Source organism: Aedes aegypti, chromosome 3 (assembly GCF_002204515.2).
Source record: "Aedes aegypti strain LVP_AGWG chromosome 3, AaegL5.0 Primary Assembly, whole genome shotgun sequence".
NCBI lineage: Eukaryota > Metazoa > Arthropoda > Insecta > Diptera > Culicidae > Aedes > Aedes aegypti.
Window position 1 is genome coordinate 349,278,190 of NC_035109.1, and position 26,693 is coordinate 349,304,882.

Here is a 26,693-nt window from a genome sequence, read left to right on the forward strand (position 1 = left end):
CGAGGTAGTTATGAAAACCAACTTTTACTATGGTTCTCTTACTCGATATCGAGATTCAAAATAACAAGTAAAAGAGAAATGAATGTTGCTACTAATAAGTTTTTTTTTAACATTGTAATTTTGCGCCATGTTCTTAAAGCATCAAAATGACCCGCCTAATCAGTTGGGCTGAGGATCACTGCAAGCCTTGTTGTGTTTGGGTATGGTTCAGAGCAAAGTAGTTTTGCTCCAGGACTAAACGAAAACGATATCAGTGTTCGTACCGTCATGCAAAAAATACCATGCTATCAGTCTTAGCTTTTTAGTTTGTGTGCCAGCTGTTTTTAGCGTCGCGTTTTTTGTTTTTATTATTTACATTCGCTTGAATAGGCGATCGGCGCTTCAGTATGTAATAGTTCCTCAACAAAGCAAACCCCATCAATCGACGCAATTTGCTGTTTTGGTTTTATGTAGCGCTTCAAAGGTTCTAGGAGTGTATCTATCGTCCAGTCTGTGTTCAAACTGTAAGTTGCTAGCATGGTGATCCACAGTTCTTACTCGCGACGGCTACAGCTGATCGCCAGTATCGTCGCGCTAAGGCACTCTTCGCCACTTGTTGCACAAAGCTGGAGAAATTACCTGGGGCTTAGATCGCGACAGTCACCACAACATCGGTGCAATCTTGTCATCTCGCGACTGCAAGCCCTAGTGCAACGCAACAATGTGGTGAGTAAAGACATTGAGCTTTATTGGGTGTGCTTTATATGATTTTTTATGATCCTCAACCTATTGATTTATAATACCTTAGAAACCGGACCAGAATCTAAAATCCTCTCAGCTAAGCCTTCGGGATTGGATTGGAAAGTCATACAGCTTTGAGTTATTTACTGAGATGGCACCATGTGATAAAATCGTGTACTTGTTTCCATTATCTTGAGGAGCCGTAGAAGATGATCACAATAAATGGATAATATATTGAGCTTTAGAGAGACACGATTGTTTGAGGAAGTGTACTCGTTTGTCATTGAAGTGAGCCAAGATAAGCGTGTATTATAGACCAGAGCGAGAGAAGGTCAACGCAAACATCCACGTGCTTTTTTTCCCTTTTTGGCTTTCAGCACAGAATAAGTTGATCCACCACGTGTATGTGTACTGCTTGTTTTGATATTTTTGTTTTGGCGAAGTTTTGTTGAGACGAAGTTTCAACCCGGCTATTAAACCTTTCCAAAATGTAAACATAATATTGTTTTTGGTTGTACAGATGTACTAGGTCCTCATCGAATATAAATTTTCGTACAAAAGTTTGGGTTCACCTCGTAAAAACAAACACAAGATTTTTGTCCAAATCTCTGTAATTTCACATCTCATATGTACTCTCTTTGGGTAATTCGAAAGGCAATGAATTAATCTTACTTCGTATGTATTTTGACAAAAACTTTTTTTGAATTTTGTTGTCTACATTTTTACTTGGAGTTGCAACATTTTTCAAAAATCACACTGAAAAAACATGGCTTATTTTCTCAGCATTGGATCGACCAAAATTTTTAACCGGTACGTGATTGGAACCGTAATCTCATAATCTTTGAAGTTGGTTAGTTGTTCAGGGCAGTATTGGCTATCAAGTGGCCAAGGGGCTGATTCCGAAGGCCATTAAGGTGAAGATGAGTCGAAGCCAAAGTTCAAATTTTCAAGAGCACGGATCTGGAGAACCAAACTTCCGTTTAAGTTGAAAACTTAATCGATTGGTCACTAGCTGGTGGTGACCAATCGATTAGGTTTTCAGCTCAAACGGATGTTTGGTTCTCCAGATCCGTGCTCTTGAAAATTTAAACTTTGGCTTCGAATCCTCTTCACCTTAAACGGTTCTTACGGCATTCGGAGTGATGGTCAATTTATAGTTTTAGTAAAACCAAGCTGTGTGGCACATCAAAATTTGCAACATTTTACAACAATTGGGTCAATTTGTAGTAAAATTCTGCAAATTTGTTATCTGTGAAACAGCATTAGAGGTTTGAAAAATGCGTAATTTCGTGAGTGAAGAAACTCGCTATCTCATTTCGTTTGGGAGTTATTGTTGTTTTTCATGCCTTTTTTCAAAGGCAATGTTTTTGTGAGAAAAACAGAGCGTTAATGATTACCGGGTTGCAATGATTGATTATGTGATTTATGATTAAATTCAAGTTTAACATGATAAATGATTATGATTTATGATTAAATTTTTTGAAGTCATGATTAATGATTGTGATTGATTATTAGGCCAAGGTATGATTGATGATTATGATTAATGATTAAATTTCAATTTTAGATGATTAATGAATATGATTAATGATTAAACTCAGTATGATTAGTGATTATGAATAATGATTATGATTAATTTCAAAATAATAGTTTTTTAAATTATCATTTATCGTATTTATATTGAGAACATTGCGACACATTGCGAGCCTGCACTATACAAATCTCGTCCAGCACGTTGTTGGTGAGTAGTATGTGGTCTTTCTATACCAAATAACTAATGCATTCTCGGCTTAGGCATTCAACAGTAGAAACCGTTATGTCCATGAGTCCTCTCGTGGTGTAGGGATAACGCGCCCTATCTAGTGGACAGGGAGTCGTGAGTTTGATTCGCACCGAGAAGACGTCTTACTTTATCGCAAATTTTATATCATTTTTCCCCATTTCTCGCATAATCTAGGATAACGCCCTAAAAGCCATTGGTACAACGTGTGTAGCTCGTTGTTTTTGAGCAAATGAATGAATAAGCATCGAAACCAACACCACTGGCAGGTAGATAATGATCCTTTATTCTCAATAACGTTGTCAAATAACGTGTAACTCCATTCAAATTCTCAGAAACAACGAGCTATACACATGGTTACCAATGGCTTTTAGGGCGAGATCACGAGTTATGCGAGATTTAATCCAATTGATGTAATGTTTAGTTTTACGATTGTTGGTCAAAATTATGTTTTTCAGTTGTCTTCTTCTTCTTCTGTCGGGTGTGGGATCACTGCGTCCATTTTTTAGGACTATTGTGATATACCCTATTACTCTATGTACACAATGTTTTCCAGTAGCAAATGTGCCTCCGGAATACTTTGCGCATTTGACTGAACTTTGAACCATCTGCCATTGATGGGCAGAAGTCCTAGGTTGCAGTGTTGTAGTTCCCCCAATCTGGCGTGATCAGCCTAATAAAGCTAACCACCTCCCTGGGGGATGCGTTCCAAATATCAGCTGGCTGTAAGTAGTGCTTGCCAAATATTTTGAACCTACGATGGATGTGTGCACTGCAAGAGCAGAGAAGGTGTTGTGAGGTTTCGTCCGTCTCGTCACAGAAACGGCAATTTGTGTTTTGGACGACACCGATCTTGTATAAGTGGTATCTGCTTGGGCAGTGACCAGTTATTAGACCGATGTATGTTCTGAGATCCCTTTTGTTGAGACCTATAAGTTTTTGTGTTTTTGTCGTGTTTATTGTTACGAACCTTTTGGACTGATTCGCATTGGAAACTGTATTCCAATTTGATTGAATTTGACCGAACAACCAGTTGTTCAATTCCGGGTTTAGTGCAGAGTTTGAAATGCCAAGGAATGGCTCTGGACCAATGAACATATTGGTTGATCCATTCCTTGCTAGCTGATCGGCAATTTCGTTACCCTCTAGACCCGTATGTCCTGGGATCCAATATAGTTTAACTCGATTGCGTTCAGCTAGGGATTTCAGTGCAAGAATGCATTCCCACACAAGTTTTGAGTTGCAAGTGAAGGCCTTCAAAGATTGAAGCGCTGCTTGACTATCAGAGAAAATACAGATGGTGGCATGTCTGTAATTTCTTTTCAGACACAGCTGCGCACATTCCTTGATTGCATAGACTTCTGCTTGAAATACTGTAGGCCAATGTCCAAGAGAGACAGAGATTTTGGTTTTCGGTCCGTATACTCCAGACCCTGTCAAATTATTCATTTTTGAACCATCTGTGTAGAATTTAATAGATCCCGGTGAAATGGTGGGTCCACCTCCTTCCCATTCCTCACGAGAAGGAAAGACCACCGTGAATGGCGAGTCATAGTTTACCACTTTTTCCATCCAGTCACTACATTTTTCAACAATAGGATTTATCGAAAATTCGTTTAATATACTGAGGTGACCTGTTAAGTCCCCTGACAGTAAGACTATTGATCGTTTTAGCCGAAGAGCACTTTTCTCAGCATCCAGCTTTATGAATTGATCCAGCCGGGGCAGATTGAGTATAGCATCTAGGGCAAACGAGGGGGTACTACGAACTGCACCGGTTATGGCAATACAGGCAGTACGTTGAATTTTGTTCAGCTTAGCTCTAGTCGTAGCTTCCTTTGTCTTAGGCCACCAAACAAGGGACGCATAGGTTATTCTAGGCCGAACGATTGTTTTATAGATCCACATGATCATACTGGGTTTAAGACCCCATGTTTTACCACAGGTCTTTGAGCAAACCCAGAGTGAATTGAGACCTTTATTTATGATTGTTTGAAGATGGGTGTTCCAATTTAGTTTTGCGTCAAGTGTGATGCCAAGATACTTGACCTCATTTGAGTAAACTAATTGTATTTGGTTCAAGAAAAGAGGGTGGAGTTGTACCTTTCGTCTTTTTGTGAACGGTACAATTGTTGTTTTTGAAGGGTTTATTCCTAGTTTCTCTTTTTGACACCAGGAGAGTGTGTGATTGAGAGCAATTTGCATCCTTGATGAAATAACGCTGTCAAATTTGCCTCGTACAATAATGACTACGTCATCTGCGTATCCAACAACTTCAAAACCCCTTCTTTCTAAGCTATCTAGCAGTTCGTCCACCACTAATGACCACAATAAGGGAGATAGTACTCCCCCTTGAGGGCATCCCCTTGTAGCCATTACAGTAATGCGCGAATCACTCAGCTCAGATGAGATCTGTCGATTTGCTAGCATAGCATGTACCCAGGTTGCAATGCATGGGTCGAAGTTTCTCCTCAACATTGCCGAACCTATAGACGAATAAGAAGCGTTATCGAACGCGCCCTCAATATCAAGAAATGCTATAAGAGCGATTTCTTTTGCATTAAAGGTTTTCTCGATCTTGTTCACTAGCGTGTGCAGTGCTGAGACCGTTGATTTTCCGCTTTGATAAGCAAATTGGGATTTAGAAAGAGGCATAGTTTTCATAAATTTAGAATCTATATACTCGCATAATACCTTCTCCATGATTTTAAGCATTACCGAGGATAGGCTTATCGGTCGGAATGCTTTAGGGTTGGTTTTGTCCTTTTTTCCTGCTTTTGGAATAAAGACAACTCGAACTTGACGCCAATCATTTGGAATGTGTCCCAGAACTAAACTTGCCTTAAAAATCTCTACCATGTGTGGAATCAGTGTCTCTTCCTCTTTTTGGATAAGCGCTGGGAAGATTCCATCCATGCCAGCGGATTTGAATGGCTCGAAAGATCTCACTGCCTTAACAACCCTATCGCGAGTAAAAGCTTCTTTGGCAACCTTTATTGCGTCCCTTTTTGCTCCTGAGTCCCCTGATAGGAACCCGTGTGGAACTGAGACGTCAAGTCTGGCACCTTCAGCATTTAGACTCGTTTGTGGGATTGAATCAGGAAAGTGAACTCTTAGCATTTCACTCAGTGTTTCACGAGGTTCCACAGTGAGTGAACCGTCAGTCCTTTGAAGACTTCCCAAACCATTGGAGTGATCCTTCGAAAGAGTTTTATGAAGTCGAGCAGCTACGGGAGTTTTCTCAATGCTTTCACACATGAGAACCCATGATTTCCGTTTTGCTCGTCTCATTTCTTTGTTATACTCTGTCAGAGCCTTTCGGTATAGACTCCAATCAGAAGTGCGTTTGGCTCGGTTGAATTCCTTCCGAGCAGTTTTCCTGAGTTTATCAAGGTTGAAGTTCCACCATGGAACATCTCTGTTCGAACTAACTGTTTTGATCGGACAGCTCTCTTGATAAGCATTTAGAATTTTGTTTTTAATAGAATCCGAAGCTGCTTCTAACTGTATAATAGTCTGAATATTCGGCTCTATTATATAGTCTTCAGAACGGAGAATAGCTGAGTAGGTTTCCCAATCAGTTTTCTTGGGATCTTTAAACGACTTTTGAATCATTAGACCCCCTTCCCACTCGAAGACTATATGTTTATGGTCTGACATAGATATTTCATTAGAAACATGCCAGTTTTTTATTTTATCCGAGATGGATTGACTGCATAAAGTCAGATCAAGGACTTCTTGTCGTAAGATGTTTTCAAATGTAGGCTTATCACCGACATTGCATATGTCAATATTTTTGGAGGAAAGAAACTGCAAAAGATGCTCACCTCTGATATTTGTGTTTGTACTTCCCCATACAAGGTGATGAGCATTGGCGTCACAACCGATGACGAAGGGGATGTTGTGTTTTTGACTGTAAGAGACAAGAGCAGCCATCTCTGGAGGAGGAATGTCTTCTGCGTCGCCAGGGAAATACGCCGAAACCATAATGATCTCAGTACTGCCCCTAGCAGTAGAAACCTCCATCCTGACCGCCACGATGTCCCTTTTGATGAATTCTGTAATTGGAAAACATTTAGTATCATTGCGTATTAGAATAGCTGCTCTGGGAGAGAGCTGGCTGTCATCATATACCAACCTACACGAGTTTAGTTGAATACCTTGTATTCGAGTTTTGTTGACCCATGGCTCTTGAATCAGTGCCACGGAAAAGTGTTCTTTTGTGAATCTCCTGCAAAGCACATCTGTTGCGCACTGAGCATGATGGAGATTCACTTGGAGGATTTTAATCATTGCTGAGGCGTTCCGCATTTTCCGGACGTTTGCCGTCCTTCTTTGGATGTTGCGGATCATCAACTTTTGATTTTGGGGGATGTCTTAGATTTTGGTTTTTGTCCTTTCCCTTACCTAGGCCTGCTGGCTTATCCCCTGTGGTCAATTTTACACTTTTGACATTTCCACTGCCCTTATTGGGAGCCATTGAGGTGACACCGCTTGGGCCAGGAAGTGAGGTCAAATATGCATCTTTTCCATCAGAGGAAGACAAGCTAGCCTGTATGGTGGGAGTTGGTTGTGGGATGCTACTAGAGGCCTCCTCAGATTTCTCTTGGGTCGGCTGTCCAGTTGGATTGTCATTGGAGTTTGGGGTTGTGCTCTTTACTTTCCTCAACTGTATTTCTCCAAAGCGGTAGTTGAGGATGAACTTGGATTGAATGAGTTTTTCCATGGACGGTCCATCTACATTAAAGACCCACACCACATGCTTGTTGTTAGGAGTGAGCCGTTGCATGACACGCCAGTTGTTGGTTATCAGATCGTTCTGACTCTCGATGAGAGCTTTGATACGATCATCGGTGTATTGTGCGCTTTGAGGGAAGAAGGCTCGAATCAGTTCTGGACGTTGAATCTTATCCTCATCCATTGCAACCAACTCAACGCCTTCCAGGGGATTTAGTGCAGGTGTTATCTCCTTTACCCATTCCGCAGTCTCCTGATCCTTACAAATAAGAACCATATGGCCAGACTTGTAGATAAGGTTAGAGAACTTGGGCTTCATTGTCGCGTTCCGTTGTTGTTCAACCCGAAGCAGCAGTGCCTCCTGGAGAACGTCCAGCTGAGTCGTTGAAAGTTGGGTCGTGGGGAAGTCTTTTGGGATTATTCCGACTCTCCTGCGACTGGTAATTTCACCGTAGCTTAGACTAGTCTGTTTTTTATCTTCTGAAGGGGGTTTGTTGATCGTCGAGGCTGTTGAGCTGTTGGTTTCCTGTTGCCCAACGCGCTTTCTCGGATTCAGGTGTTGTTTTATCCGTTTCTGCTTATGTTCTTCTTCAGCATTTGTAGACTTGTCAAGGTCCTGCCGAGTGCGTTTCGAAGGAGTTGACACCATATCCTCACCCCCCGTGATTCTGGATAGGGCCTCAGGGCGGCTTAAGCCACTTTGTCGGAGTGCTTTTAGCTGCTTCCTTTGGCTCCGAGTGATCTTTTTGGTGCCAGTAGGTTTTTGTTTGTTCGCGTCATCTGTTGGATGTTGATCGGTCTTTCCATCAATAGGACCCGAGGTGACGTTCGATCCTGTGATTGATGGCTGCGATCCTGCCAAGTTTATTGTGACTGTAATTCCATCCTCTTCGTCGTCCATTGGTTCAACCGAAGGATGGAGTCCTGGGTCGTTCGGGAGTGTCAGAGGGAGGTCGGTTTCCATGTTTTCATGCGAACTACTGAGAAGCTCATCTTCGGTCAGTCCAAGCTTACCAAAAGCATTCTCTGTTTCCGTTTCGACCGACTGGGAGAGGCAGTCGACACCTTTTATTTTGGTTTGATTATTTGCACTCATTTTTGGTCCCACGAGTCGCTGGGGAAAGACGGTCCGCTGCATCATTGCCCCGCCCTAATGCAGTAAGAGCTACATACTGGAGAGTTCGCCCTGGTGCTCTCCAGGCTCCGTTAGCGATTGAGCATATTTTAAACCCCCTCAACCATTCATCCATCAGCACGGGTCGCATCACACCTTGGGATTGGGGTTACCTGATTAGTAGATTTTTACTACAGGATCAGGCAATCCGTAATGTTATTCTTAGCCAGTTGAGACAACCACTACCGACACTACACGGCTATCTAGGCTGCTTGGAAAAGAAGATAACATTGAATATTAACTTCTATGAACGACCAAGCAGCCATGGTTAGTTGTCTTCTAACGAAATTCCGTAAATATCAGGATTGCTGTTTGTCTTCAGAACTGCGGGTATCGAAAATTACGATGATTTCGGATTCAATTGCGTGGAGTACTGGAGTAGCCCCCCTAAGATTCAGTAGACACTTTCATATCGAGTCCCAAAAGTTAAGAGTATCATGATTAAAAATTTGATGATTGAACGAAAAATCATTCTGAGAACGGTTTGCTTCAGATTTTTCTCAATCACAAGTGTACCGATAAATTTTTAAGAGTGTGCTGCATTCGTTGCAAAAAAGGTAAAGGTAAAGGTGTTTAGGGCATCTAATTTCATTTAATGTTATGATTAATAATCCATTAATTAATGATTCAATGCCCAAAAAGATGCACTAAACAACTTAAAGTATGCAACCAATGGGTTATACACTAAGTCTAGATAATGATGATGATATTACTTAACGAACAATCCTCAATACAAATCTTTTGAACTCGTCATTAATTGCTCTGGTTCAAAAGCCAGTATCCTGGAGAAAGTGCCCGATATATTGGCCTTTTGAAGCGTAGTTTGCGACACATTAATGAATTATCAAGTTTTAAGTGCATGTTATCGATGCACTTGAACATATGATTGTTAGATTATTATAATAAGTTAAATGGTATTTTCTCACCTTTCTAGTGATTTTTAGTTTTTTTTGTATAGTGAAGTGTCAAAATTCAATTAGTTGGTTATTCATACTTCAATAATTCCTCCAAAGTGAAAGTGAAGCATTATATTGGTTGTTCTGAAACCTAGCTTTCCATCTTAAACTTCGTGAATTTAACGAACGAAGCCATTGATTTCATTCTCAAGAAAATTATTGAAGTATAAGATATCAGATTTTTCGAAAGAATTGTTAGGGGTATCCAGTTGTTTATATTTTCTGAATCTACGTAAAAGTTTGAACCAGAACCCAAAGTTCCATAATTGTTCGTGCCCTGGAACTATTTCAATAACACGTATGAAAATCTCTTTTGAATCAACCACCCCCTCCCTAAATTTAACTTCGAGAAGATTTAATAATTTAAAATATCAATCTAATGTTATTGAAGCGCAATAAAATTGTGAAATACTTAGAAAAATGTGATCTTTAGAACAAGCTACAAAACACTGCAAATATTTCATCACTAAACAACCCCATTCTTGGAGAAATGTTGAGTAAAATCAGTTTGAACATTTGGATGGAATTTCCTAACGAGATCTTTATGAGAAACTGGAAAAATGTTTTTTTCAAACAATGTTGTAAAGGAATTTTCGACCTTCCTTGATCTGAATCTAGATGTCAGTAAAAATGGTTTGATATTAAAAATTTGCTTCAAAAGATTTTTATTTTAGATTTATTAAATTGACGCTTATATTGAGCTGTTCGGTAATCCAATCCGCATGGTTATTAAATTAATTAACTCATTACGCGTGGTAAAGATGGACAAATTATGGCTGAAATTATGAAAAAAAATCCACGTGCTTGGCTGGGATTCGAATCCAGGACTCTTGTATGCTAGACGAGCGCTTTACCAGCTAAGCTACCGAGCCACTTGGTTACAAGTTTAGAATTCAAATCCCTACAGACCACGCGGACCCCTTTCATGATGGGAGGATAGTAAGTGGCAGCGTATTATAGAAAACCTGTGTTCATTGTTTTTTTTTTTCAAAAGCTGCCAAATCTGTTTATCACAATAGTATGTATTACAACACGCAACAATAAAGGTATTAACAACTACCGAAAAACTAAACATTACATATACTTTGCAATTGGATTGAATGGACAAATTGATGTGTAATTTGTGAAAAAGTTACACGTCTTCTCTGTGAAAATCGAACTTACGACTCACTGTTCACTAGATAGGTCGACTAATGGTAACAAAATTATATTGTTTTTAAAATTATTTGAAAAGTTTTGCCAATTTGAAAATAATTACCGATTTCGTTTTGTGGTCAATTTCAGACAACGAATATTTAAAATATATTCTCAAGTCTCTAAAAACCCAACCCCTAGTGTTTCAGAAACGAAATCTTTGAGGATTTGTCATATAAATTTTGTGAATAGTTTAAAAAATCTTTGCAAAAAATTATAAATTTTCCATAGAAGTTTTCGGACAAATTCAAGGATGAGCTGCTAGACCAATTCCTAAGGACTGTTTATTTTATAAAAAGGACACCTTGTTTATGCTATATGTTTTTTATTTATTGATAAAATCGTAAACGGTTGTCTGTGCATCGTTCAACTATTATTCTACAATGCTTTGGAAATATAAAATCCTTCAAAATGCTTTTAATTGAAGAACTAAATATTATTTCCAAAAACTCTCAAGAAATACTCTTCATCAGAGTTAAGCACTATTTTTCGCATAACAAAAATCCTTATTTTTTTGAACAAATTATGTGTTGGTATCCTTTACTATTCTAATATAGGTAGAGCATTAAAAAAATCAACAAAATTTCACCATTCTCTGACACTAGATCACTCTAAGTATTTATCCCTTATGCCCAAATTTACCGATATAGTATTATCTTATTCCTAAAAAATAAGTAGAGCAAAAAGCGTGTAAAAATTGGTTTAGATTACTAAAGAAACTATATTTGTACAAATGAAAACTAAATCGTGAGTATTAATTGCATTCTTAAGTGTACATTTTATCCATTTTGGTTGTTTTATTGAAAAATCTCATACTTTTAAAATCATTTACGCATATTTATCGATCTACAGCAAATTGAAGGCGTTTATCTCCGTATATTTTGATCAGATATCTCTGAATAACAAATTATGAAAATAATACGTGGAAAATAAATTCGATTTCATTACAGCAGTGTTGCCAATTTTGAAGAATGTCATTGTGCTTCGAGAGGTCTTCTGAAAATAAAACATTTGTTCTTCTATTGTACTATAAATGTGACCTGGGTGGTAAATACGCAAGTTTATGAAGGCGTAGGTTATTTTCCACATTATAACTATATCTATACTTCCGTCAGGACGTACTTTGATTCTTAAAATTATGCTCATATCAGCAACTTTTCAATTCAAAATATTTTTCTTCAGAAAAATCGGTGTAAAAATGATTTTATGATATCTGGTAAATTGTTGCTCCAAAAATGACTTGATTTTTTGCAGCAGGCTTTTGATTGATGATGCTTTTGAAGAACAAGCCTTTTTTTAATATAAAAAATATAGATTGTCGACCTAAAAGTCGACCGTTCTAAACGTTGTGCCTTATTCGTGTTAAAATTGATTATTTTGACGGATTTTTTATTATCACAACATTGTACACCATTAGTCTAACAATGTACAGAAAACCGATTACAATTTCTTTAATAAATTAAAAAGATATTGCATGTAAAAAAGTGTCCACTTTATAAAATGTACAGTCCTTAGCAGAATTTCTAAATAAGAGCCCATTGGATAGAATCGAAGTATGGAATCCTTCATAGAAAAATCCCTGTAATAATTCTTCGAAAATTTCCTAGATAAATCTCTTGAAAAATATTATGAGGAACATGCAGAGAAATAACGAGGGAATTTACAGGGGAGATTTGTGGAGGTAACTCTAAAAAAATCCTTAACAAATTCTATGAGAAACTGGTTGTTAAGTGGTTTCAAGATGTTCAATTATTCTGGTTGCATAACAAATGTTTTGATAGATTTTTTTTTTAAATCTCTTAAACAAATTTGCCGTAGATACAACTCAATGACATTACCTGTATTTAGATTCATCTATTTCATTTCATTTCATTTCATTCATTTTAGCTTAGAAGTTCCATCGAAGCGAATAAGCCCGGCAAATCGACTGCTACCGTGGGAGTGGCCTTCATTGCATCATTTTCTCTGTTTTCGTCGAGTAAATCGAAATCATCAGTGAACTGTGAAGCGCAGAAGGAATCCGGTGATAAAATAGCCCAAACAGACACTGTCTGGAGCCTGAACGAAACTATTCAACACTCGGATCAGCTGTTCGATGAGAACCACTTTCAGGAGGCGTACGACTTGTTGATGAAAAGTTCGGTGAGTACTCGAGGCTTTGGTTTTCGGTATTTATCTCCATCTTATTTGCCGAAGCCGTAAATTTCTATATTTGGCCATGCATCGGAAACCTATTCTCATCCTGCTGTAAATTGTCCCAAGAGAACTAGAACTACTATAACGGATAACCCTGGGATGGAAAAAGAATGATGCTAGGGTTCGGTCCGGTAGACTTCTTTTGCTGAATATCGGTCTAGATGTACCTATGTACTTCATTCCATATTTCTTCAACTTATATCTTCCAGAATCCCGAAGCGTACGAAATCAAATGGCGCATGGCTCGCGTGCTTTTCAACCTCTCGAAAAGCACACCTAGCCCCAAAAAGGAACAAATGATCCGCGAAAGCTTCCAGCTTGCAACGGAAGCCCTAGCGCTGAATGACAACGATTTTGCCACGCACAAATGGTACTCCATTCTGTTGGATGCCAAAAGTGTTCTGGACGGTATCAAGGAGCGCGTAACACAGTTGGAGAACTTCGAAATGCACTTGAAGCGTGCACTGGAACTGAACCCTGCGGACGCAACCAGCTGGCACATCTTGGGCCAACTATACTACGGATTGGCCGCTCTACCGTGGTATCAGCGGAAAATCATGGCCACAATGTCCGCTACCCCACCGGAGGGAAGCTATGAGGTGGCGCTGGAGTGCTTCGAAAAGGCAGAGCACACCAACCCGAACTTCTACTCGATGAATCATCTGATGTTGGGCAAAACGTATCAGGCCCTCAAGAACACCGGCAAGGCGAAGGAGTTTCTTACACTGGCTGCCAACGTGAAGGTGTTGAACGAAGACGATAAGCAAGCGAAAGAGGAGGCAGCAACATTGTTGAAGAAGTTATAGTTTTTTCGGGCATCATGTAGTCATGATACTATGTAATTTTTAACAGGTATTTTATTGATATTGTTATTTGTAAAAAGTTATAAATAAGTTAATGTTATGATTGTTATATTGATTATTTTATTTGCATTAGTGAAATCCCAAATGGGAAAAAACGGGATTCTTTTGCCGTCTTTGTTGTTGCTGGGCTAATCGGTCTCTAAAACAAAAGTTACCTATCGAAATAGGGCTTTTCTATAAACTCTCCAGTTCGTTCGAATCTCGCCGGGGTCCTAATCTACGATTAGGTGATCGTGCTTCCCGTTCATCATTACGCCTGATTTGGTCACGCAGAGCCGGACTTAACAGTCGAGACAACGATTTAACGATTTTTTATGAGATCCGGTCAGTTGGTTTGCTTCGCTTATGATTGACATATTATTTAGAGAAATTTTGAAACGGTCAGATTTGTTCACCGTTGAATGTGACGAAAACGAAGTACATTCTGGTAGGTAGAACTGGACGCGACAGAGACAACGATTGGCTAGACATTTTATTTGACAGATGCAGGAAAACGATGTGTGACGGCGAAGAAGTATTGACAATTCGAGTGACAATTAGAAGTTCGGCAGTCAAAACTTCGGCGTCGGCATTCTAATTTGGTGCTTCGCCGACGCATAAGGATTGCCTTTGTCGGCGTAGCACTTCGGTAGAATGCCGACGCCGAACTTCGGCGAACTTTCGGTGATATTTCATTTCTCTTATGAACTTCGGTCTAAAGTTAATCTGAATGCACAATAACCAGAAGCCTAAACGAATCAGTTCACAATGTTTTTCTGCTGACGAAAGTTTCTGACACAATAAAAAAGTATTTCCCAGGGCTGCTTTCTTTACCTATTGATCCCTTTTTCGATCCTTGTTTGGGCACGTGCCTTCGCTTTGTCGTTGGACCCGTTGGCGGAAACTAACGGTGGTAATCTTTCTTGGACATCATTTAAAAAAAAACAGAAGACTACTTCAGAATATTCAACGAGTACGAATTCTAAATTCAGTTCGTTGCTCCAGATACATTTTATGAGAAGCCTCTTGCCTAGGCTTTCCAATTCAAGTAAAGGCTTTTTTCTATACCCTTGTAACATGGGAACATATCAAACAATATGGAAGTAACTTCCAGAACCCAACTCAGTGCTGCAGATGCCAGCATTGAGGCTTTGGTACCGTTATTCTTCTTCTTGGCATTACGTCCTCACTGGGGCAGAGCCTGCTTCTTAGCTTAGTGTTCTTATGAGCACTTACACAGTTATTAACTGAGAGCTTTCTTTGCCAAATTTGCCATTTTTGCATTCGTATATCGTGTGGCAGGTACGATTATACTCTATGCCCAGGGAAGTCAAGGAAATTTCCATTACGAAAAGATCCTGGACCGACCGGGAATCAAACCCAGACACCTTCAGCATGGCTTTGCTTTGTAGCCGCGGACTCTGACCATTCGGCTAAGGAAGGTCCCCCGTTCTCTTGCATTTACCAAAAAATAAGTCTTCGGTACCGTTATTAACGGTAAAAATGTCTGCTTCTCGTTTCAATTTCTTATCTAAACAATTGCAACAAACGATTGATGCAATGTTTGAAACCTGAAGCAGTACAACATGGCGATAAAATATAAAAAAAATCCATACTTTTTTGTTTATCGTAATGATTGATTGGATGGAGCATGTGGTGAATATGGAAACGCACTACTTTTAGAACAGGACGTACAGGACAGACGTACAGGAAGTAGACCAAGCGGTAATTGAACAAAATACACTGTAAAGTGGAATGGATAGTTTTTACTTTTTTATAACCAAAATAACTGAAGCCGTGTTGCCAATACTTTCACAGCGGAGGCATTCATAGGCGTTTGAAATCGTTTTTATCACGTGAAACCAAAATTCCAAAGCTTTGAGATATTCTGTTGAAACTAAATTAGTTGATAAATGTACTTTTATAGCCGTCTGATTACCTTTTCAATGCACTGGAAAATAATTTCATTTTTGAAGCAAATTGATTTAAGGAAATTGACTAGCAAAAAATCGTTTTTTTTTGTCATTGGATATTTAAACACTTAACTTCCTTAAAAAAGCATTATTTGTCACTGGAACTGTGTGTGTGTCTCTTATTGTACATAGATGAAAAGAAGAGCAGGTTCTATGCCTCTTGGAGGAGAGGTTCGAAAGGGATCTCACTTCCCAGGGCTTGTTCCTGTTCTAAATAAATGAATGAATAAAAAAAAAATCACTAGTGAAACAATTCGTTTTTGACGAGAAGCGTTATACATGATGCATTTTTTTACATACGCAACAAGCAATTTCCAAAAGGAGTTGGTTATTCTTGGTTGATATATTCAACAACTGATTTCATTTGACTTATATCCCTGAAAAAAGAAAAGTGCCTAGGTCCCACTTTTGAAACCTAAAAAAAACCGTCGAAGCTTCTAGCCCAATGATCCGAATCGACATTTTAGCAGGAAAAAAGTGTTTTCTCTGTTCTCGTTGATTTTATACGTTCGACGTCTTCAGAGAAGAGAAGTCCGTAATTGAATTTTACATCTTCTCAAGAAAAAAGTTGTAAAGGGTGGCCCTTATTTAAGTATAAATGTTGACTCAAACTTTTTTGTTTGACGAAATTTGTGGCTGCGCTCTTCTGCAAACTTTAAGATTTGCTTAAAGTTAATAAAAGATAATTTTGAAGTTATAAGCAAATTAAGGTGAAAATCATAAAATCTTCAGATGCTCATAACTCATGGAGTTGGTTCGATAAAATTTTTCTTTTAGCAGGTCATACATTAAGCAACTTTAGCTGCAAAAACTGTGAGAACGTCATTTTTGTAAATTGAGAAAATTCATCTCAAAAATGCACTTAAAAACTCGAAATTCGTCCGAACTCACAACAACATAACTGTCAAAAAATCACTAAAAAATCGGTAAAGGCTAAAATGTAACAAAAATCTTTGAAAAATGATCATAAAATTCGGCGAAGCCCAATCTTTTTACCATATACCGAAATTTACACCGAAAATCTGTGAAGTCATTAGGCGGTAATGTTTATAATTGCGAACTTCGATAAAGTTTATATGTTTGGTAAAGACGGTAATAAAGTGAAATTTAGTGTAGATAATATATATAGGGAAACAAGATGAAACGCTTCTTATATTTGTAATGGATCGTTGACGTTCGATAGTAGCTCCAAAATTGGAAAAAAATTAAAGGAAATTTGTAAAAATATCACCGCATTTCGATACTTTTGACAACTGCACTTTTTCCAACTTCACGCAGGCTTGATAATTCTCCTCAACATCATCAGAATTCGGTGACATACTCTAGAGCAGCGTGCTGCCTTTGCCTTTTTGCGAGGGAGCAGTGTTGACCAGACTCATTTCCCCGAAATTCGAATTGTGAAGCAATGAACTGTTATAACAGTGCGTTGTATTCCTGAGATGGTGGGGGAGGTGGTTGGGCTTGAGTGTTGCACATGGGATCCGACAGTTTCGATCTCGGTGGGCCGCAATTCAAGTTTCGGTGAAACGATTCGCACTCACTCACTCACTCATTTCATTTCACCGAAACTTGAATTGTGGCTCTCTGGGATCAAAATTGATCGATTTTGTGTGCAGTACTCAAGCTTAACCATCTGCTTTTCTTTCTTAGGAGGATAGAGCATGGTTGTAGTAGTTCGTGGCATCGTAGTTCAGAAAATGTTATTTTCGGGGAAATGAGTCTGAACAACACTGCGAGGGAGCGAAAAATGCTATGCAGAGAGACAACGAAAATTGAGCGAGGAAGATGCAGCACAAAACACACCAGAGTAAAATTCCATCAATAATGATTGCCATCACAAGTTCCCGAGGGCTGCTTGTTCGGGCGGGAAGCACAAGAGTTTTTTTTTGAAGCGTGAGAAGGGTGAGCATCGCAACGAGAGAGAGAGAAAACCAGAAAAAATCGTCGCTCGAATTGCTTGAGGATCTGTGTTGAAAATTTTGAGTTAAATTTTTTCTCCTCAGAAAAACAGCAAAATCGCCTCCTCTTTGCCTCGCAGAGGAGTTTCTATCAAGCCTGACTTCACATATCGATCGGTGAAATAAAGTATCACCGAACGATTCCCTAAACTTCTACTGTTGAGATTTCCGTGAAATTTCACAGAAATCTGTGATTTATTCTAGAAGTATCTGAAGACTTTTTAACTGGTCTTGCTTTTATAAAATATCTGTATCAAGTCGTTAGCATAAAATCGTCCTAAGAAGCAGGACATCGTCCTAAAAAGGAGCTTCTTATCTTCGTACACATTTTCAAGCCGAACATGCTGCACCAATATGGACTAACTGTTGTTGGATTCAATATATAATTTTGAATCTGAAGCTGCTTCCCTGGTAGAGTAAGGTAGAACAAAAGTTACTTGAGAACGTCCAGCTGAAGTTCTGTCCAAAACAGCGGGGTTCTACGAATCCAGAATATGGTGTTAGGTTTGTTGAGAGCGGCCTTGGAGGAAGAACCTGATTACCTGCTGTCCTATTCCACTTCACTCAACTCTTCTGCATCTTTTCGTGTTCTAATTAACTAACACTTTTATCACTAATTTACGATCGTATTCGGTTGAGGGTCACAAGACAAGTGATCTTATTAAACCTGGGTCACTGTCTAAGTCCTGGTCAGTGACCCAGGCCATTCGTGTCGACTCCGTGAAATCGTGCCCGTTAGACCGTCCATCTTGGTTACCGTCTATCTGTCCCAATCTGGCCATCAATATGTTCAGCTTATCCCTCTGGTGGTGGATGGAGGAAACTACCTTACCTTCACGTATATGGCAACCCCAATCCCACCCTAGGACAGGACGTGATAGCTCAACTAAGACTGCCCTGTTGTTTTTCAGTCGATAACCTTGACGATACAAAAGCCAGTGCTACCAGTATCATTTTTAAGTAAATCTTGTGAACATATCGTCCCCTTGATGCTACAACTAGATAACTCGATATTTGAAATTTTTCACTTCATTATGTCAAAATATTATTCTCAATTAGATCTGAAAAAAATCTACAGCTCATAAGCGTGTGATTCAATATACATAACTTGAAGTTTATTGTTCAATCATATTCTCTGCGAATAACCATCACCTTGTAAAACGGTCATAGTTACAAATTTTCACATCTCAAAATTTTGATTTTCGAGTTATCTAGTTGTAGCATTAAGGGGACGATATTCAATGATCAAGATTCATAATTTTGTTGTTTCTTGCACGCTTCATTCATACAGTGCAATAGAGGATGCTAGCTTATTTAAAAATCAGGTTTATATTCAAAACCGGTAAGAATTTTAGAGAAAATTGACACAATTTCCATTATTTTGCTTTCATTCATGTATTTTTTAATTATTTTTGCATTGTAAGAGCACATGCGGTAAACTTAACATCGAATATAAATAGATTGGATTGGAAACAAAAAGATTTCATGAAATTTTCCAAACTTTTGATAAAAACTCTATCTTATGAAACTAGCAACACGGCCAGGCTAGCAACAAAGTGCCCTCCCAGTAAACACACCATCGTATATGATGGGATATAAGAGTACAAATGTGGAGGCGATATACGTCCATCTTGCACGCAGCCTTATGGCGCATGCACGTATATCGCCTCCACATTTGTACTCTTATGCGCTATCGCATACGAGTTTGTGTTTACTGGGCTGTTGTAATCCAACTGAACGATGTGAAAGTAGGCCTTTGCCAAACCGATCAATGAGAAGTGGTCTTTTTTGACAGGCAATTGGTTTCATTTTTGTACTTCGACCTGACACGTCTTGTCTTAGATCCCACCTAATGGATTTGACAGCAGCCAAGATCATTTAAGTATCCGCATTGAAATGCATTTGAGTATCCAACGGTTGCTTAGAACATGTTGGATTCGAAAAGATGGCGGCGCCGCATACTGCTGCTTACCTTTGTTGGATGGTTGATGGTGACATTCTATGGTAGGCTACTTGGATAACCAATATATTTTGGACCCTCTGGGCCATTTTCCTGCGAATTTCCCAGTTTAAATCGAAAGACCAACTCAATTCGCATTCCATTTGGAAAGATAGGACTATTTCGCACTTGCGTCAACCATTTGTACATAGAAAATGTGTTTATTTTATCTGAAATTAATTTAATTCAATCGGTTCATCCATGCAACAGTTACAACTCGTTACACACAAAAATTGAAGCCGTCAGAAATTTTTCAAATGTAAACAAAAACTTTTTTGAAATAGAGAAACTTTAAAGTAGATGGAGTACCGTGTACTTTTTAATTCCGCTCCTAAATGCTTATCGTTGACAGACACGCGTATTTCGACTACCACTTGCAGTCTTCTTCAGTGTCAGTTACTCGTATCCACTGGAAAGTCTTTTTGTTGAGGTTTTCTTAGAGGCATTTTTGGAGAAAGAATACCATTAGACATCGCTTGAGAAAGCTTCGTAAAAAATCCGGAGTATTCCTGGAAGAATTCCTGAAATAAATACTATAATCCAAGTAAAGATTTCACTGGAAGAATCTATGAAGGAATCACTGGAGACATTCATATATGAACTCCTTGTGAAATCTGCTAGTAGAAATATCTCAGTAGAAATATCCCTGCAAAAATTTCTATAATAATCCTTAAAGGAATTCCTGGAAAGAAAAAACATGAATTATTATAATAATAATTCTTCGACCAGTTCAGTGTGGTACTGTATATTCAATTGAAGTGTTGGCGGATTTGGCCGACAAATCGAACCACTGTGCCTTGGAGCGGATGTCGAACGAAATTATTTTAGGCAAAAAATATTGAAATCCTGTACTACCAAGATAATGCTTTATGTATTGCTGTGTGCGTTTGAAATGCAAATATCAAATGCGGTAACACCAAATGCGGTAAGATTATTCACAAGAAATGCGGTGTCAAAGATAGATTTTTCTTGCTAGAGCGGCGGTGATTTCTTTCATCGTTGCTAGGTGTCCTTTGATTGTTTTGTGTTACCGCATAAGAAGGACGTTTAGTCAAGATTTGCATCTCAAATGCAAACAGCAATGTTTAGGTAGCTTAAGTTAGATTAACTTTATTGAAAATATCTTACGAGTACTACTACGGCAAATTAAATGTTATATATTATTAATTTTTAGTTCAAATGTTCAGATAACGTTGCCCAAAAATGACAAAAAATCGTAATGCTAAAATACTTTTATGCATTTCTGATGCTGATTTGGACCTACCAAAACTGAGCACATGTTTGCAGGCAGAGTAAGAGACATGTCTATGGTGTTGGTGTCGAGGTAGTGCTTGGAATCTGAGTTGTTTGTGATGTGTTAAGCATCGAACTTCAGATTTAAAGTTTTCGATTGATATTAGAAAATCATTAAGATTATTACTTATTATTATTGTTTCAATTTTATGGATAAATTTGAGCTTTGATTCAAGGTGGCTAAGTTGGACACCACCTGACTTCCATGTCATAAAATAAGGTGTCAGTTTCTAGTAGGGGAAAAGCACTAATTTTCAACCTACAAGAATTCTGTGCCAATTTTTGGATTTTCATACAAAGTAGGTCAAAATCGTATGAATGGGTCGAATATTAGTACAGATTCGAAAATTAATGCGTTTCCCCTAAATGAGATTTAAAAATAATATAAAACATATTAATAAATTTAACTGTCGATAGATCGCAGTTGGCGGGCTTATTGAGCACCATTAGAGTAGCTAATGATGTCGAAGCCCATGTATTTATCGAATGCGTCTCAGTGTTCGTAACTGCAACGCAAACAACATGTTATCAGTCGTGGCTCTATAGTTTGCGTGCCAGCCACACTTGTGTCGCGTGTATTTCGTGTTTCTACGTTCGCTTCAATATTCTTGGCATGAAACACCGTTTGCTTTCTTCAGTATCGCTCAAACCAACCAGTTGCGTGATTTGTTTTGCTTCTTTAGATCGCTCTCTCCTGAGCCAACCAGACAACAACGTCTATCTACGTATTTTTTTGTTGTGTTCTTTTGTAGCTTCTGAGGTTCTAAGAGCGTGTCTATCGTCCAGTCAGTATTCCTTGTTTAATTGGCTAGTATGGTGATTCAAAGTTCATACGTTCGGCGGCTACAACTGATCGCCAGTGCCATCGCACTAAGACACTCATCGCCCCTTGTTGCACAAAGCTGGAGAAACTACTTGGGACTTGGATCGCGACAACCAGAACTACAAAGGTGCAATCACGTCATCTCTAGACTGCAGGCACTAGTGCAACGCACCACTAAAGTGAGTAAAGGGGAATTTATCCTTATTGGGGGTGCTTTGTTTATTTTAGATCTTCAGTATGCATTGCTAATATTAATTTAAGTATATAAATCTCGTTTGGACCAGAGTGCACTTGATAGTTGAAAGTGATACAACAACCCCTGTTGTCGTGAACCTCATCGACGTTAGACTACTCGGTACAAAGTCCAATTGTCTTACTCAGCTTCATTGCATGTAAGGCCAAATAGATTTATTGTGATAAAAAAGTGGTGCTATCAGTATAGATAAACATTCAATAATTAAAACAAATGAAACTTTTTTGATACGACACGGTTGACATGGATTCTACTGGATATCAAATCTGATTGAAATTCATTCGTTTTAGATTAGAAGCCCCATCGAAGCAAAATCGTCCGGTACCGCAAAATCGACTACTGCTACCGTAGGAGTTGGCTTTCTTGCGTCGTTTTCGTTGTTTTCGTCCGGTAAAGCGAAGAAAGATTCCACCACCGAGAAGGAAGCCGGTGAGAAAATGGCCGAAATGGAAGCAACCAAGAGCCTGAGCGAGACCATTCAACACTCGGATCAGCTGTTCGACGAGAACAACTTCCAGGAGGCTTACGACTTGCTAATGAAAAGTTCGGTGAGTAGATGATGGATAGCAATTTCTTGTACGGTGTAGTGTACGAATGACATATGAGCAACGTTAGCAAATGATTTTTTTTATTTCATTTTGAGAAAAAGTTAAAAGTTCATCAGTTTTTGAACTTTTGATATGTTTTGTTCAATATTTCCACATAGGGTGCCGGTGCCATTAGTGGACTACCTAAGCTATAAAAAATCATAACAAAATAACGAAAAGCCTTAGCAGAAATCTTTTAGCGTCAACAGAAAGATTTCAACCTCTACTATATGGGAAAAATATAAAAAGAGTGATAAAACTAATTTTTTAACTTAAAATCGCTTGAACCACTATTGGTACACGTGTTCCAGTAGTTGCGCTAGTGCTCCAGTAGTAGACGTTTGGGAATTATACAAGGAATTTTGAACAAAAAGGCAAATTTTTACACAGGTTTAACATTTTTCCCTTCGAACAGCAACTAATATCTTTCGAATGAAGCATTAAGAACATCTCTGAGACTTTTCATCATTTTTATACATCCATTTTAAAAACTGCTTCCATCCGTTGATCCACTACTGGAACACGACGGCAACTATTGGTGCAAGGGAGCAAATTTTTTGCGTAAACTTAATTATTTATATGACTTTTTGATGAAATAAAAAGCTGAAATTTGGCAAATCGACTAAACTAGAGGCGATCTATCCACCAAAAATAGCACATGTCGTTTTTATCAAAAAAATGTGCGTTTTATTCCATAGTCCAATCTACTGGTACATTACAACCATTGGTACCGGCACCCTATATTTGTGAAACCTGCAATCCATATGGTCAAAAGTAATAATCATGAAAAAAACACTGGTCCATCGTGGCTAAACTGAAGAACACCGTTCAGCTGTTTAGTTCGCTCTGAATGAACTATTTCTTGTAAAATAACAAGCATTCAATGCTTGCATAGTCAAACTTGGTTCATATCCTAACGATAAACAGATTATTAAAATTGTTCGACATCAGTAACGTAAATTCATACAAAACCGATATCTTCAATTTCGGAATCAGTGCCACTACTAAAGTCTGAGAAATAAAGTTATGTTGGCTCAAGGCATGAGGAACATAAATATTGAAATATGCAGAGTAGCAGTGGACCAAATAAAATTCTTTAATATAAGCCAAAATATATTGCTCAAATAAGTTGGGTTCTATATTCATACAGGTATTATATAACTACCTGCTCTTATCGGACTCTGGAATCGATTAAATAATATGCAATTATCAATCAACTTATTGACTTTTGATCTGCTTTGTCTGCACAAAGTATGTTGCAATTTCTAATCAACTATAAAAAAACGCAATTATGGTTGTAAGCACTTGGTCCACTCTGACTGCATGCTTTCTCTATTTTTTGTTGATCATCCAAGGTAAATTTGTTGCATATCTCTCACAACTGACATGATTCATAGAAGCTGATATGGAACTATGACAATTTTAAATCCAATGACAGAATTATCTGTATTTTTTTTTTCAATTGTCGTATTTAGTCCCTTTCGACTTCAAGTTGGATAAAACGGACGGATATCCTTGATGAATTTAACCTATTCGGTCTCCTTTTTTTGCCATACTTTCTAGACATTTTTAAAGGACAAATCTTCTATATTTTAAAACTTATTTATTTCTAGTGTTTTTTTTTTCATAGAACATAATGAATGCACACTGGGATAGGAACAGAGTTTAGCCATGCAAAACCTCTAGCGCTTAAGAAGTGCATTTGTGTGGGCTAAAGTCTTCGGATATTTATTTTGGATTTATTTTCTGTTTATTTGATAATAAAAGTTTGATGGAATTTGCAGAAGATTGAAACAATTTTGCATTTCAAAGAAACTTGCACCATTTGTTTTATTATCTCGAAATCTTTCAGAGAAAGATTTTTTTTTATATTTTTGATTTTGTGAAGAAATAGGGAGCCGGATCCTATTCTTGGTACATTTAATTCACTTCGGCAGTGGGGTTTTTTGAAAGCTACTGAGCTCACACTTAGCCAAAATATGCGTCGTATTAAAGTGCTTTTTATTGCAAAGTTTCCAAAGTGAATCATTGAAGTGCCCAAGAAGCTCCCTTCATAGAGAAAATCAAAAAATATATACTGGATTGTTTTCTAACAGCACACATAATCTGTGGAGGAATTCATGTAGTAATTTATGAAAAAAATAAATCAAGAAGCATCCAAGAATGATTTCGTTGAAATATTCAATATGTTTTTTTTAAACGTAAGAAGAAAATCCTGGAGAAACGTCTACAGAAGTTATTAAAAAATTGGGAAGCTATAAGGGAAGAAATCATCGATAAATTTCCTAAAATATGGAATATGAAAGAACTTCTAGAAGGTTTCTTTGGATAAATCGATAGAAGTATACTCGATTGAATACGACGAGTAATTCCATAGAGATTGTTCTGAAGAAATCCTTTGGTGGATACAAACATACAAAAATGAAGGTCTGTTTGACGCAAATGAAACGGTGGCGGTGGCGTGGCCAACAATTCACAGAATATCTACTAGAAATTCTTCAGGGGTTCGTGAATTTGACTATGATTTTTTCCGAAAAATGATGTAGAAATCTAAAGAATTCTGATAGAGTTCACTCCAAAATATGTTCTAGGAATTTTTGGATCTTTGGCAGCAATCGGTAGATATCTTAAAAAAATGATGTATAAATCCTTGAAGAAGTTGTTGATATAATTTCGTAAGAAAGTTCTAAAAATAAATACTTGATTCCTTCTCCAAAAAAAAATTTTCTAGAAGATTATCATGCACCTTATTTTGTAGCATTATCATTATGATAAACTCTATTATAATTGTTTTGTCCTACAGAAACATTGTTGAGAAATAACAACCTAAGAAAAAAAATGATGATGAATTATGGAAAGAATTATTCAATAGTTAAAGTAATCGGAGTGTGTCATCCCTGTCTCTATATACTCTTTGACTTCATTAACGTGAATTTCAACACATATGGTTATTTCTCTCAGACTCATAGCACTTCTACAGTTATTAACCGAGAGCTTTCTTTGCCAATTGATCATTTTCAAGGATTTTCGGGATGTCGAGAAAATTTCCATTACGGAAAGATCATTGGCCGGTGGGATTCGAACTCACAACCCTCAGCTTGGTCTTGCTGATTAGCAGTGCGTTTTCTGCTACGACTATCTGGGCCACCTATAAAAACCTGTATTTCATATCGTATTTCTTCATATTTTTCTTTTCCTCAGAATCCTGAAGCGTACGAAATCAAATGGCGCATTGCTCGTGCACTTTTCAACCTCTCGAAAAGCACTCCCAGCCCCAAGAAGGAGGAAATGGTCCGCGAAAGCTTCCAGTTCGCGACGGAAGCCCTAGCGCTGAATGACAACGACTTCGCCGCGCACAAGTGGTACTCGATCCTGTTGGATGCCAAGAGTGGGCTGGACGGTATCAAGGAACGCGTCACACAGTTGGAGAACGTCAAGAAGCACATGAAGCGTGCGCTGGAGTTGAACCCCACGGACGCAACAAGCTGGTACATCCTGGGTCAATTTTACTACGGATTGGCCGACCTGCCGTGGTATCAGAGGAAAATTGTGGCCACAATTTTTGCCACCCCACCAGAGGGAAGTTATGAAGAGGCCCTGGAGTGCTTCGAAAAGGCAGAGCAAACCAAGCCAAATTTCTACTCGATGAATCATCTGATGTTGGGCAGAACGTATCAAGCTCTCAAGAACAACGGAAAAGCGAAAGAGTTTCTCACGCTGGCTGCAAACGTGACGGTATTGAACGAAGACGATAAGCAAGCAAAGGAGGAGGCGGCAAAATTGTTGAAGAAATTGTAGAAGAAAGGGTGGGACTGGATCATGGATGGAGGGTTTTTGCAAGTCATGACACCATGTAATATTTTGTATTTTTTGTTATCGATATTATTATGTGAAAAAAGTAATAAATAGATTTCTGGTATGATCGATTGATTGTTTCGATTGCGAAAGAAGCGATAATTCCCTTGGCACAACAAACAAAGCTGAGCTAACGTACATAATTCGCACTGAGAAGGCACGATTCCACATTTGGCTAAGATGAAGAAAAAACTAATTGCTCATTCCCGAGCGCACTTATTTCACCGCTTGAGTTACGCGGTCGCCTACCAAATTAGTCGCACGACTGACGGCTGGTTTTGGCTAATCGTACATCGGAATCGGTTGTAAATAAATATCTAAATGTGCAAATTGTTTGGGCATACCTTCTCGCACCT

At 38.3% G+C, this 26,693-nt stretch overlaps 2 protein-coding genes across 5 annotated transcripts; both read left to right on the plus strand.

Annotated features, from left to right (window-relative positions):
* Positions 1–228: 228 nt before the first annotated feature.
* Positions 229–13,666, plus strand: LOC5578102 (regulator of microtubule dynamics protein 1). Its single transcript, XM_001656748.2, has 3 exons — positions 229–705; positions 12,446–12,700; positions 12,964–13,666. The coding sequence occupies exons 1-3, from the start codon at positions 517–519 to the stop codon at positions 13,558–13,560; spliced, it is 1,041 nt and encodes a 346-aa protein (XP_001656798.1). The 5' UTR covers positions 229–516; the 3' UTR covers positions 13,561–13,666.
* A 7,695-nt stretch (positions 13,667–21,361) lies between these two features.
* On the plus strand, positions 21,362–26,408 carry LOC5578103 (regulator of microtubule dynamics protein 1). Of its 4 annotated transcripts, XM_021849958.1 has the most exons (5): positions 21,362–21,475; positions 21,572–21,821; positions 21,904–22,034; positions 22,191–22,443; positions 25,684–26,408. In XM_021849958.1, the coding sequence occupies exons 2-5, from the start codon at positions 21,633–21,635 to the stop codon at positions 26,278–26,280; spliced, it is 1,170 nt and encodes a 389-aa protein (XP_021705650.1). In that variant the 5' UTR covers positions 21,362–21,475; positions 21,572–21,632; the 3' UTR covers positions 26,281–26,408. The 4 variants fall into 4 exon arrangements, with proteins under 4 accessions (XP_021705650.1, XP_001656799.2, XP_021705652.1 ...); XM_001656749.2 differs by lacking the exon at positions 21,904–22,034 and having other exon boundaries at positions 21,377–21,821; positions 22,186–22,443; XM_021849960.1 differs by lacking the exons at positions 21,362–21,475; positions 21,904–22,034 and having other exon boundaries at positions 21,698–21,821.
* Positions 26,409–26,693: the final 285 nt, after the last annotated feature.

Coding starts and splice junctions, on each gene's coding strand:
- LOC5578102 (XM_001656748.2), top strand. CDS start 517: ATGGTGATCCACAGTTCTTACTCGCGACGGCTACAGCTGATCGCCAGT. Junction 706..12,445: donor TAGTGCAACGCAACAATGTG/GTGAGTAAAGAC, acceptor CATTCATTTTAG/CTTAGAAGTTCCATCGAAGC. Junction 12,701..12,963: donor ACTTGTTGATGAAAAGTTCG/GTGAGTACTCGA, acceptor TATATCTTCCAG/AATCCCGAAGCGTACGAAAT.
- LOC5578103 (XM_021849958.1), top strand. CDS start 21,633: ATGGTGATTCAAAGTTCATACGTTCGGCGGCTACAACTGATCGCCAGT. Junction 21,822..21,903: donor TAGTGCAACGCACCACTAAA/GTGAGTAAAGGG, acceptor TATTAATTTAAG/TATATAAATCTCGTTTGGAC. Junction 22,035..22,190: donor CTTACTCAGCTTCATTGCAT/GTAAGGCCAAAT, acceptor GTTTTAGATTAG/AAGCCCCATCGAAGCAAAAT.